This window comes from Xiphophorus maculatus, chromosome 1, assembly GCF_002775205.1.
Source record: "Xiphophorus maculatus strain JP 163 A chromosome 1, X_maculatus-5.0-male, whole genome shotgun sequence".
NCBI classification, from domain to species: Eukaryota; Metazoa; Chordata; class Actinopteri; order Cyprinodontiformes; family Poeciliidae; genus Xiphophorus; species Xiphophorus maculatus.
This window is the reverse complement of record NC_036443.1, coordinates 8,353,150-8,366,405: the sequence shown is the minus strand read 5'-3', so window position 1 is coordinate 8,366,405 and position 13,256 is coordinate 8,353,150. Positions and strand designations below refer to the sequence as shown.

Here is a 13,256-nt window from a genome sequence, read left to right as displayed (position 1 = left end):
CATCGTCACACTTAGGTGCCTCTGAAATTCTGCAATGGTGTAAAATCCCATCCAGAACAAAGACAGGGGTAAAACGCCATCTTATCCACTCATTTGACATTTTCTCCTCATGCTGGCTTTTTTATTTCCCAGCAGTCAGAGAGAACCACAGTTTAATTTTACCCGTATTTACTACTGGCATATTGAGAATAAGCTCTCGTTGTTTGATTTGTTCCCGTTTCCCTCTGTAGAGCCAGCTACTCAATGCTTGCTGGCTACTTCTACAAAGGAATCGCAGATGGAAATAAATATTTCATATATTTAGATGCTTTACTTGGGCCGGATCACATGTAGGTCATGGGTTTGCTCACTGAAGCCAAAAAGTTGAGTTACTACGGTGAAATAACAACACACGGTACAAGAGTAAGTTTGACTGCATATATTAAATGGAATTCATAAGGCAAATAAATAGCATTAATAAATAGCAGCAAATATTTACGGCAAAATGATACAGTGATCTTTGACAAATATGAATAAAATCGGTAGAAAAATACAGGAAATAAATGTTACACTCTTGTCCAAAATGATCAGCTAAGTCAAACTCTTCATGAATACTGAAAAAATGACTCAAGAAGTCAAAATAAATTCACAATTCTTGTCTTTATTAATAAACCTGTTTGCTGCCCTAGGCAAATAAAATGGACTGAATTACAACACATTAAATGAATTTGACACAACCTGGAACAATTTACGGCAGCATTTTTTTTTATATATATATATATATTGTATATATAAATGTCACACAGAATCAAATAACATAAATATTTCGATGAGTTTCCAAGGAGACCGTTTTTTTAAGATACAAACTCAACATGATTGTAGTAACCAATAGCAAACTAATTTAAGCAGCATTTGTAAGCTCTGTTTAAATTATTAGAAAAAAGTATCAAACAGTTTCACGTTCATGGACAGAGGAGGGCGTATCAGTAAACTGTAGTGTCTCTTAGAAAATATGCAAGTCTTTGAAAAATGCTGTCGGGTTCAAGTCTACATAAAGCTACTGCCTGTTAAGTTGATTTAAGCAGGAGAAGGCTACTGAAAGGTTATTTGAAAAACTCGTTTGTTAAATGTACACAGGTATAATATACTTTGCACTGAACAAAAGCAAGAGCATGATTTCTTTTTCTGCTGGAGCACAGGACCATGGAAGACCTTCAGGTCATTACAGCAGTATAATCAGAAAAAAATATATATATTTTTTAGATGCATAAAAAGGCCAAGACGTTAAATATGAGTTTCATGCATCTTTATTCACAGTTTTTTTTTTCTTTAAACACGGCTTTAGAACTGCTTAAATAATTACATGGGTTTAATAAGAACCTTCCAAAACCAACAACAAAATCAGCCACGAGTGAGTCGCACCACAGCAGCACAAAGATCAGACACAAGGCAGCAGGAAGCTAAATTCCCCATCTTCAGCCTTTCTGCAAAATAAATGGATTATTTATGCTGCACAGCTTCTGACTTGCTGACCCACTGTCAGCAGGAGCAGAGGTGGCCACAGTGATTTTATTATTCCATTTTAATGTCTGAGTAAAGTGTAAAATAACACAACATTATGAGACCGTGATGGCAGGGCATGGCAATATTTCCAGCTGCAGAGTAGAGTTGATAAAGTGGACCAGGGAGCAGCAAGAGGATCGGCACAAGCTGTGCCGGGTTTCTGATCCGTCTCTCTGTTCTTACTTATAGCAGGGAGCTGAGCTTCAGACACGGAAAAACCAGTGAAAGTTAAGGGGTAAGGAGTTGTGTTTGGGAATCAAAAATAAAGAATAAACAAGGGGAAGCCAGCAGCACTTTCACAGAGCTCCTCAATGGTTAACTTGTGTTTATTCTGTCTATCAGAAATTTGCTCCGTTCAAGGTCTATAATAGAAAACAGGGCATATTTAGCCAAACCTCCTTCATAAAAGAAGCCATATCAGAGTCACAGGAGTTGAATATGAAGCCTTTCCACATTGATCTACTTACTTGGTGTGATCTTGTCAAGCCCTGGCCAGGCAGGAACGTAGTAACGAGGCAAGGTGCCCTCCATGAGCCGTTCCATCCAAAGCCCCAGACGGTCCAGTTTGTGGTGAATCTGCAGGGTGGATGTGCTGCGGGATCGACTGGATTTGCGTTGAGGATGACCGTCGCGGGAGCCGGGCCTCGGCTTGCCCACTGACGCCCCTGCTTCGTCTTCAGATGGCTTTCCGTCGAGGTCCTCTCCGGTGTAGACCGGCTTGAAGAGACACAAATACTTTTTGTGGCCGTTCAGGGCCAGCACAAACCCGGTGTGGTCCATTCTACGGCTCCCGCTGTCGTCCTCGTCCGCATCGATCTGCGCCGCGTCCTGGCCGTATTCCAGCAGCGTGCTCATCCACTCGCTGTGCTTGTCGAGGTTCAGGAAGGAGAAGTGCAGCGTCTGGGTCCTGCAGACGAAAAGGAGTACTGAGAACGTATGTCGAAATTCCACACATAAACCTCACACAGCGCGTAAAGTTCGTTGAGCGTTTACCCTGTGAAAGAATACACCTCTTTGGCGAACTTGCTAAGAAGGATATTTTTGGAGGCATCAGTGAGAACCAGGACTATATTGATGTGTCCAGGCCTCAGCTTCACCAGGTTGCTGATGTAGGTGATGTCGGTCAACTCTGTCACCTCCACAAAATTCTTTTTCGGAGGTCGGCTAAAACGAACAGCAACACAAAGCTTTAAAAAATAAAAAGCACAAGTCTTTAACTTAATCCAGGGTTGCTTGAGGAGTATTCTTGCCTCCCTGATGATCCATTTTCTGCTTTAGTTCCATCCTTCACCTTTGGCTTCATCTGTTTATCTTCACTGGAGTCGCTGTAACGAGAGGAATTATACTCGTGTTTTTGCTTTTTGCTCCAGCGTCTCACTCAGAACAACAACGACGGAGCCCACCTGAAGGCCTGGATCACCACAGTTCCAAACAAGATGAACAAAGCAGAGAAGATGAGGGACAGAAGAGGCATCATCTCGCGCCTGAAAGTGAACAATTTCGCAGTTGGAAAGTTTCTCTCATTAAATATGCTTTGAAACTAAGAGCGACACCTACCAGTTGTTATGAAGAATATCATCAATAACCTCTGAGAGGTAGTCATAAGATGCGTAGATCCACCGGACTACAAACATCTAAAGAGGTCAGATATGAGCAGTGCTGAGAGACAGAACAGCTGGTTGGCTTTTAGTAACCATTGCGACCATTGTCTTCAAAATGATCATACCGAAGCAAACTCATTGTTGAGTTCAGGTAGAATGGCATCATGTATGAGGATGGACGGGTCCTTGTGAAGTCGTTCCAGTTCCTCCAGGAGACGCAGCTTGTCCTCCTCGCTGCCATTCCAGGCTGTAACTGGCTTGAACAAAGCTTTTCCGGCTGTGTTTCTCCTCTCCAGTATCACCACCTGCATGCACACACACACACATGCACAAATTAAAATCTAAAGAAGGACAGAAGGAAGGGAGTTAAAAGAAAAGGATTCAAAGATGGACAAAGAAAAGATTCAAGAAGGTAAGGAAGCAAAGCACAGAGCATAAGTGAGGAAGGAATGACATGAGGAATGAAGGAAGGAAATTGGAAGCAAAGAGGAAAAGAGGAAACAAGTAAAGACACAAGGTACCACCATCGCAATGGTAGAACACGATAGTCCTGTAACTGATGAACTTTAAGCTCAGTGACTGAAATCAACAATGCGTGGAAGAAATCCCCAAAACCAGTGTTAAATACAGACTTTAAATACTTACAAATGTTGCTTTGGTACTATTTAATGACAGTACTTTTGTACATGCTGTTTGGGGCACTGTACCTGCGGCGTTGACTGAGCGCCGTCCTCACTGTGCATGAGGATGTCACAGAGTGGCTGCTGCAGCCGTTGGTACACATAAGCAAACCTCACAACATCCCTTGTGTTGGTAGATGCAAATGAGAGAAACTCCCGGTTCCCAGAGGAATATGTCTCTTCATCAGTTGTCATCAACAGGACGCAGTATCTGAGGAGACCAGAGGCCAATGGAATAAACTCAAACAGGAAAGGCCTGAAAATGTGACAGCACTGACATCAATTAGCTCTCCTTACTTCCTGCGTCGGTGAAACTGTTTGACAGGACAGAGCTCATCGAAGAGCTTCTGACTGACGAGCCGTGGCGCGAGGAGGAACTTGTTGTTTGACATGAACTCATCGATAATTTGTTTCTTCATTCCTTTAGCCTGCAGAGTTAGGAGATAATGCATTTTAACTACGAGCTAAGAGAAACCGCTCTAATATTAAACGGTGACAGAAAGACAGCAGATTTTTTTGCACGCGTTGCTTTAAAGTACTTGTATAATATCAGCCGGCTTGTCAGTGCTCTCCTTGAAGACCAGCATGGTCGGAGCGTAAGTGTTAATGTTAAACCGTTTCTGCAGTTCGGCCGTCTCCGCAAGGCCCTGGTCCACATAACCAAACTGCAGGTAGTCCTTGTAAGCAAACGCTGCGAGCTATAACGATATAATCACAAGTTAACAGCTGACACGTTTACATTCGTGAAACCTCAAATGTAGTTTGCACTAACAAAAATGACCGGGACCTACTTTGAACAGCAGAGGGACGGCAGGAACTTGATCAAACAGAAGCACATGTGGCTTGTTGAGCTCATGCCAGCTGTGTAAGAACTGCTGCTCATTTTTGTCGGTGATCTGAAGTGCAGAAAATATACAATGCTCCGTGTATTTCTTTTCATTTGATAAAACATGCATCAGGCTGTTTAGGCACTGATATATTTACCCTCTCCACAACTCTCTGAGGGAGGAGGTCTTCAACAAATTGCCTCAGGTGTTCTTTTGCTACGGCGTAATGGAAAAACGTCACCTTTCCACTGATGACACCCAGTATGGAGGGGGTGCGGTGGGCACCGAGGTGATTGGCTAAACGCCTCTCGTAGCCAACATCAACCACACCTATTCCGACGCCTGCAAGAGCAAGACATTTACAAATACGTTTCCATTTTCTCAAGCGACTGAAGTAGTTCTATGTTGCTCAGAGTTGCTGGTCAAATTTCCATCCGATTTCAGACCTAGACCCTCCATCTCTTGCACCACTTCCTTCCACACGGGCTCGATGTGGATGCAGCTGAAGCACCAGTCGGAGGTGATCTTTATCAGGTACGGCCTCCTGTAGCTGTCGGGCACCACCTCGCTGACGTACTGGTTGAAGTGCAGCGCGTACTTGCTGTCGGTGAAGTCCCTGTGGTTCTTGGTGTTGAATGGGAAGTTGAAGAAGGACTCGTCAAAGTAGAAGTTGTCCTGGCGATGTCTGTATCGGCTGCCGCTGTAAGCTTGGGCGTCATCGGTCTGCCCGTATCGGTCATAGTTGGCACGTCTGTCCTCGCTGGACAGGATCTGGATTGCAGACCAAGCAAGTATTAGCTCAGACGTCATTTTGCAGTCACACACAGAATTCTTCAGACGCAAGAGTTGAGTTGGGTCTTTAATTTTGCCTTTTTGACACATTCTTCACTGGCAGTAAATCAGAAGCTCAGTTTGACGCTGCCTCCACCATTGCGAGACAGGAATGTTTATGGGTTTGAAAGTCTCACTTTATCCTCACTTCCACTGAGTACTACGACACAGGCCCAAGCCGGTGTGGTGCAGTACACTATTTTGTCTATTTTTGATGTAAAAGCAGCCCCTACAACCTACCCATACTACAGCCTCTTTGGCCCGCCTTCACTTGTAGGACAAAGGTACGGTACTGTTAGGGTGGACCTATTGGTGGACACAATACACAGTACAGTCTATTGATTGGGGGGAGAGAAAAATGTTTAAATATGTATATGATGTTTAAATATTTGTCGTTGCACTAGTATGACACCAGGTTGGGAAAACCTGTAGAACTATTCAAACTAAACGCCTTAAAAAATTGACAAGAAAGTCTGGCTTCTTGGAATGAAAGGATATAAAAGTATATAGACAAACCTCATAAGACTTTGTGATCTTGATAAACATGTCCTCAGCACCTGGATCTTTGTTTTTGTCAGGATGCCTTGAGAAGGACACGTTCGTTAGCTGTGACCTGAGAAGAGTCCAGTGAGAGTGATAGCATTTTGGAAACAACTCACCATTCTTTAGCGAGGCGCTTGTAGACCTTCTTGATCTCTGCTTGGCTCGCACTCCTGGTTACTCCCAGTATTTTGTAGGGGTCCATCTCAGGGGCTGCGTGGCTGGATCCTGCCAGTAGGACAGAGAGGACCACCACAGCCATCACAGCCAAAGGTGGATTCATGTTTGACCCGGCCATCGGTCACCTTAAACACATCAAGGAAACCACATATATAGTCATATGTTAAAACAACAAAAAAAAAGACCTTTCGAATCTTTTTGTGAAGTTCAAACAATTTGAATTTTGCAGAAATTCTAATTGTTTGAGGAAAATGCGCTTTCTGATGAAAGAAGGACGCCCTCACATTTATTCCCATTCAAATGACCTACAATCCCACACAGCTGTATTACACCCAGTTGATGAGCATAATCATTACTCAGCATTTTGCAGGAGGGTTCGCACTCTTTCAACTTTAGACATTTAGTTTGGGGTTCTGACTGTTGAAGCAAACATCATTGGTCCAACAGGATTCCTTTGCCGCAGCTGCACTTGGTCGGCTCACCACAGAATCCACTGTGAATTCCACCAGCGATCGGCAGGAGCTCGAGGAAAAATATGAAATGTGTAAAAATCTAAAGCTGAAACAGAACTGGACCATGAAACATAAAAATAATACAACACCCATGTATATTCACTAATACACTTGCTAATACACTTCCCTCCTGAATTACAAGATATTAGATTTCTATTCTACTGCAACCACTGAACAAAAATGAAAATCCCAGGCTACAGCAAAGCTTAGACCGAACTTTTTAAGATGCTGTGTGGTGAGACAAGAAACCCCTTGAACATCTCACAATGTGGAATGGAGCAATTTTTTAGAGTGATGATAGAAATGATTATAATTATTATTATAAGTGTGTCACTGAAGTCATTACAGTAAGAGTAGCTGTTGGGAGTACAACATCCGTCTTTTTCTAAACTGGATACAACACTTTTGTTCATATGTTTTGTTTAATGAATAAAATAAATTAAACCATTTTTAAGATGTTATTAAATCACTTCCTTCCCAGAGATAAACCAAACAATATGATGAAATCCATATAGGACCATTTCTTGTGTGTGTGCCAATGTTTTCACCTCTGTGTATTGCCGTATTTTGCCATCATTATCGACCCCACATAAAACCAGACTTGACATCACGGTTCAGCTCAGACGCTTGTTAATGTGATACAGCGGTTTATCCAACACGGTGAGGATAACCTAAACCACAACCGCTTACAAAAACAGATGACGTAGCAGCGGACTGTAAGAATTTCCCTTATCCGAAAGTTTTAAAGCTCTGACATCGATGTAAACCCCTCTTGAATAACGCGTGTATGCTAATTTCGTTAAGGATTAGTTACCACAGGGGCTGCAGCGTCTCCAGCTTGCTTCAGTCACCCCGGCTTGATGCAGTCAACCAGTGCAACGCCACATGCTTAGGACACATGTGGTTCCTCTCCAGATCCTCGTCCCTGGCTAAAATTAACGCGTAAAGACCACAGGCTGCACGAGAGGTGAATGTACTGGGCGTGTTCCGCAGCATCCTACTGGACCTCCAGCACTGGCTAATGATGATCTGCTACTGCGAAGCAAGAGGCCAGGAGGAGGCGCCATTTTTCGAAAGTCGCTTTGGGAAATTGAGTAGTTTGCGATTCCGCCATGTTGTGAGTGGCAGTTTCTTCACAGACACTGGAAACTTGGTTTTCCGAATAAAAGAAGTCGACACCTTTAATAAACTTTAACTAATTGTTTTTACGTAGCATAAGATATGTAAGTTGTTGTAACACCAATGATAGTAAATAATTATACATAAATTTACTCAAACTCAAATAAGACTTAGTTTATATTATTATTATTATTATTATTATTATTATTATTATTATTATTATTATTATTATTATTATTATTATTATTATTATTATTGTGTACAGTCATCTCAAGTTAGATTTTGAGTTAAAGTTATTTTCAGTTAACCAGGAAGTCAGACAGAATTTAATAGAAACAGCCCTTATGGCCCCGCAGTTTGGAAATTCAGGCGTAACAACATAATCAAGCTATATTGGTTCACGCAAAAGATCAAAAAGTGTTAGAAATATATGTAAGCATATATTGAATTAACCATAATAATAAAATTAACCATAATAGTCGACACCTTGTAATAATGTACAAGATTATAACATTCAAAATACTGCCGTTATTAGAAATAGAAATATAATAGGAAACTGTACTGTACTGTAATAGGGTACTAGTTTGGCTAGTGAAAACTTCGGACTATTTCTCATTTTTAATTACATTTTTTAATAGTTTAATAGCTCGGATCGTGAACGTCACCGCACGTTGGCTGTTTAAACGAGATACGCTGCGAAAATAATCAAACGCACATTGGCGTTTTTCTTCCGTCTTTCTGACCAATCAGAAGAGACAACTGCGATGTAAATAAGGAAGCAGCTTGTGCAACCGAGAAAATATGGGCCGTGATATCACCCTTTTACGTGCGGAAGAACAAGTTTCGTTTTGAAGAAACGGTAGGTCATAAGCTGGTCTTCAAAAATAAAAAATAAAAATAAAAAACAGACAAAAAAAAACAACACATTATCAGGTACAGATTTTCTGTACACCTCTGTTTTTACCGATCAGTTATTAATACGGTGGCTGAAGAATGGAGGAGCAACACAAGAACATTCTTCAACAAAACAGGATCAGTTTAGTGATGGATATGGATCCTTCGGTCCTCTATGAGCCCCTTCTTAAAAAGGAAGTTTTCACCCGGGACATGATTGACGCGATAAAGGTAAGACATCTTGGTGAATGCCACTGTGTTTGAGTAATTGCACTCAGGACAAAAGTAAAATGACGAAGACTTGCAACGGTGTCGTCCGTCAGAGCTCGGGGACCAGACGGGACCAGGCCAGACAGTTAGTCCGGGACTTAGAGGCCCGAGGGGATCGAGCCTTTCCGCTGTTCCTGGAGAGCCTGCGTGAATCGGGTCAGCAGGGTTTGATGGAAACTCTGCTCAACCGGGCTCCACCAGTTCAAGTTCAGCCTGCAGCACCCATAGCGGTCCGCCCTGTTGTGCTGCCTCTGCCCATCCGTAAGTTAGACACAAGCAGCATTCAACGAGACTTTTTTTTTTTTTACACAGAAAACTCTCTAATCTCTTTATCCATCCTGTCTTTTCCAGCCTCTCCTATGGATGTTAATAAACAAAGCAAATATATTGTCCCCATCTGTCCCGTAGAGAGGGCCAATAAGTCTTCCAGTCCAAGTAAGAGAAGCAAATCTTTATATACCTTTTTAAATAAATGTAAATAAGCCCATCAGGTTGTTTTTTTTTTTAAATAGAAAAAAACATTTTAATGTACAAATGTTGCCAGTTTATCTAAGGTTGTCTGTTTTGTTATGTCTGCTGTATCTTAGTCACATACCACAGACTGCACGAGATTGAAATAACAAATCAAATGAATAAATTACCATTTTCATGTTTGGTTGAAAGCACAACAACATAATCTTGGCCCTTACCTTATAATTCTGTCAAGCCTGCATTGAAATTCTGCTCTGCAAATGTGATTGTTGGTCATAATGAGTGCAAAAAAAATGATCTTCCCTCCAAACGTGCTCATTACTACTGGCTTACTAAATTATGAGAAGAAAATTTAAGATAAAAAAATAACTCATTATTATTTTATAATAAAATAAATATAAAATAACAGTTTTTATTGTTATTTTGAACAGTTTTGGTAATTATCGGGTATGTACGGTTTCAAATTAAAAGTCATAGCATTTGTTTCACTACGTACTTAAAGAACAATTAAAATGAGTTATAACACATTAAAATAAATTTATTTTTGAAAACTGTCATAAACGAAACAGTGAATTTATTTAAAAAATTGCAGGACTTTATTTGTTGTAAAGTACACTTTCTCAGCTATTGATAAACTGATGTACAAATCCCAATACTAGAGTGCAACTATGTTTGAATACATAATGCAAATCAAGGTAATATGTCAAATGCAGACATATTGGCAAAGGAATAGATGCATTGGATGCTGGAAAAAAAGGATTCAAAATTTAATTATCTGTCCCATTGTTTATATTGGGATTTCATCCAATGTAAAGAAAGTATAAAAGCAGATGGATCCATCAATCCATCTGCTTTTATGCTATAAAATATGCAAAGTGATACAAATTGATGCAAATTCTTGAGCTGTAACGTATGTAGGTACTTTAATGTATGTAATCCTACAGCACCTGACGAGAAGTACTTTAAACCAAGGCCAGAAGGCAGGATACGCCGAGATAGTCTTCAGGTAAGTACCATTTAATTTTCACTAATGTTCTTCTTTTGGTAATTCTCTAGGTAAACAATATAATTCCTGGTTACATATTGTTGATTTTTCTATATTTTCGTGTGGCAGTGCTATAAAATGGATTCCAGTCCATGTGGTTGTTGCCTCATCATAAACAATGCAGACTTTGAGCCTCAAAGTAACCTCAGCAATCGCAAAGGCTCCAACGTAGACAGTGAAAAGCTGGAGGGAAGATTCTTAGCACTCAACTTTGCTGTGGAAGTCAAGACAAATCTGAAGCAAAGAGTGAGTCTTTTCTTCTGTGACTGTTTCTGAAACGGCAGCTCAGCTAACTCTTTGTCTCGTTTCAGCAACTCAAACACGAACTGTCAGCTTTGTCCAAAAAGGACCACTCTCAATATGACTGCTGTGTGGTTATCATCCTCTCCCATGGGACTGAGGTCAGTCTTCGGGTTTTCTTTTTTTTTTTCCTAAATCAGTTACAATGTTCTCAATCAACTTATAAATGCTACAAGTATTTTCAGTTAAACAAAAATTGCTAGAAGTGTGGTAGATTTTTTTCTTTTTTACAAATTAAAGCTGTGTTATATTAGGCTTCTACAGTAAGTAAAAAAAAAAAAGTTTTCACCAATGGGTCCAATAAACATAAAGGAACAAAAAAATTTTTTTGAGAGGACATTTGTTGTCATTTCATAAATAAAGTAAAAGTTTCTAAAAGGAAAGATAGACCTATGATATTTCAGCCACAAAAGAGTTTGGCAGAAAACTCTTTCAAACTGGTTCTGCTTGATAATAAATACAGTAGGCATCTAAGAACATATGTGCTTAAATTATGTTTATAGGTGAATCATAGTCGTTTCCCTGGCGCTGTGTATGGTACAGACGGCTCTCACATCACAGTTCAGTACATCACAAATTTATTCAACGGAAAGAACTGCCCTTCTTTGCAAGGAAAACCCAAGCTGTTCTTCATTCAGGCCTGTGGTGGAGGTACACCAGTAAACACCAAAGAAATTCTTATTTTGATTTGACGTCAAAATTGAAATGTGGGGGGAAAAAAACAGAAAACATTCTCACAGAGAACGCTTTTCCTGTCTTTAAGATGAAAGAGACATGGGAGTTGAGATGTCTCCTACGGAGACTTGCCCATCGGTGGGTGGGCAAGACGACCAGACAGACGCCATCCAGACGTCGTCCAGCAGCGAGTCTCTCAGCCTGGCTGACGAGGTGGATGCCAGAACATCACTGCCCACCCCAAGTGACATCTTGGTGTCCTACTCTACCTTCCCTGGTATGTCTGAACTTTTAAGTCGTGTGTGTAGTCACCGAGAACATCCCGCCTGCCTAACGGCACTTTGACCAATTCAGGTTTCGTTTCCTGGAGAGACACTCAGGCAGGTTCTTGGTACATAGAAACACTGGACCGCATCCTTGAGCTGAACGCAGAAACTGATGACTTGGCCACCATGCTGATGATGGTGAGTTTCACTTGTTAGACCACCACAAAAGGCTTCCCTTTCACCTATCAAGATCTTTTTAAACAACCACAATCATCTCCCGTTTGTCACGGTTTATTTTCAGGTAAACAACGAAGTCTCCCAAAACAGTGCAAAAGGGATGTACAAGCAGATGCCCGGCTCCTTTAACTTCCTTCGAAAACATCTCTACTTTCAAACCTCTGCATAGTGGAAGACTGTTCCTCTGCTGAACATATTTGACTAGTTAATTGTAAAATGTGGGAATTTTTTTTATCAATTTTGTATCTGTTGTTGGAAATGATGGCTCAATGTGGATATTTTTAACTGTTGCTTAGATTTATACATGAACTTCCTGGATATAATGTAGTGGCAATTCTACTAAAAATATGAATTTCTACTGTAGAAGTTTTACTTTGAGTCGATTTATTAGTAGGGATTTTGTTGATGTATAAGCCAAGAAAAGAAATGAATCCACAATCTCATACTGTACATTAGGTTTAAAATAACGTTTTACTTCTGCTCTTCAGTAACTTAAAAAACACCATCTCTACTTTGTTCATTTATCTCTCGTTATTGTGTGATCGGTTGTACTTGTATACAAACGTGAATGTCCACAGTTTGAAAGAAAATGGTAGAAAAAAGAGAGAGCATCTTTTGAGAGTTTGGAGAACAGTTTGGGTCAAGACCAAAGAGCTGTGAAGGTCTGTAAATCAACTGCTCTCTCAAATAAAGTCTCATCTACCTCTACAGGCCTCAGGTTCCTTTTAATCATACATGTTCTCTTTCTGCTGTGGATTGTCCATGTTTCTCCATTGTTCTCACATATTTTCAACTTCTGTAAGTTTGCCTTTGCTCTTTTCAGCTGATGTGGTGAACGATGGGCAATTTACAAACTATCCCTTGCATAGATAGCATCACTTCCAGTTATATAAAGCACCTTTTACTATTAAGTCGTCTAGTCTTTCTTGATTAATACTTCTCAAGCTTCTCACAATGAAAACGTCTGAAAATATTCCCTTTGAATTCCCACACGTTTTATGAAGATTTTCAAGTGCCCTTTTTCTTCCAAGGGTTTTAGGAACATATTTTTACTCCAGTTGTGAACTCTTATTAAAGGCAATCCAGTTTAAGTGTACCACAATATTTATTTTACCTATTTTACCTAAGCTCCTGTTGGGTAAAATAAACTTTTATTTTACCCAACAGGATCTTCTCAGTCCATTTAGACAACTATTCTTTCTTTCTTTTTATATATTAATGTTCCTCAGTGTCCTTTTCTATATATATAGTTTTTCTAGATATAAT

General features: G+C 40.3%; 2 protein-coding genes across 3 annotated transcripts; one reads left to right on the top strand and one right to left on the bottom strand.

The window, feature by feature from the left end:
• Positions 1-620: 620 nt before the first annotated feature.
• dnajc16 (DnaJ heat shock protein family (Hsp40) member C16) lies at positions 621-7,936 on the bottom strand. Its single transcript, XM_005800136.2, has 16 exons — positions 7,528-7,936; positions 6,141-6,326; positions 5,998-6,064; positions 5,097-5,421; positions 4,808-4,992; positions 4,615-4,719; positions 4,363-4,521; positions 4,121-4,251; positions 3,851-4,034; positions 3,269-3,448; positions 3,100-3,176; positions 2,946-3,026; positions 2,793-2,867; positions 2,536-2,706; positions 2,010-2,449; positions 621-1,904 (listed from the first exon to the last, which is right to left on the bottom strand). Exons 2-16 carry the CDS (start codon positions 6,317-6,319, stop codon positions 1,858-1,860), a joined length of 2,406 nt encoding a protein of 801 aa, XP_005800193.1. The 5' UTR covers positions 6,320-6,326; positions 7,528-7,936; the 3' UTR covers positions 621-1,857.
• A 419-nt stretch (positions 7,937-8,355) lies between these two features.
• On the top strand, positions 8,356-12,901 carry casp9 (caspase 9). Of its 2 annotated transcripts, XM_023333369.1 has the most exons (11): positions 8,356-8,691; positions 8,804-8,957; positions 9,050-9,257; positions 9,348-9,431; positions 10,412-10,473; positions 10,582-10,758; positions 10,824-10,913; positions 11,316-11,463; positions 11,576-11,764; positions 11,842-11,951; positions 12,055-12,901. In XM_023333369.1, the coding sequence occupies exons 2-11, from the start codon at positions 8,826-8,828 to the stop codon at positions 12,157-12,159; spliced, it is 1,305 nt and encodes a 434-aa protein (XP_023189137.1). In that variant the 5' UTR covers positions 8,356-8,691; positions 8,804-8,825; the 3' UTR covers positions 12,160-12,901. The 2 variants fall into 2 exon arrangements, with proteins under 2 accessions (XP_023189137.1, XP_005800194.1); XM_005800137.3 differs by having other exon boundaries at positions 8,356-8,957.
• The last annotated feature ends 355 nt before the right edge of the window (positions 12,902-13,256 follow it).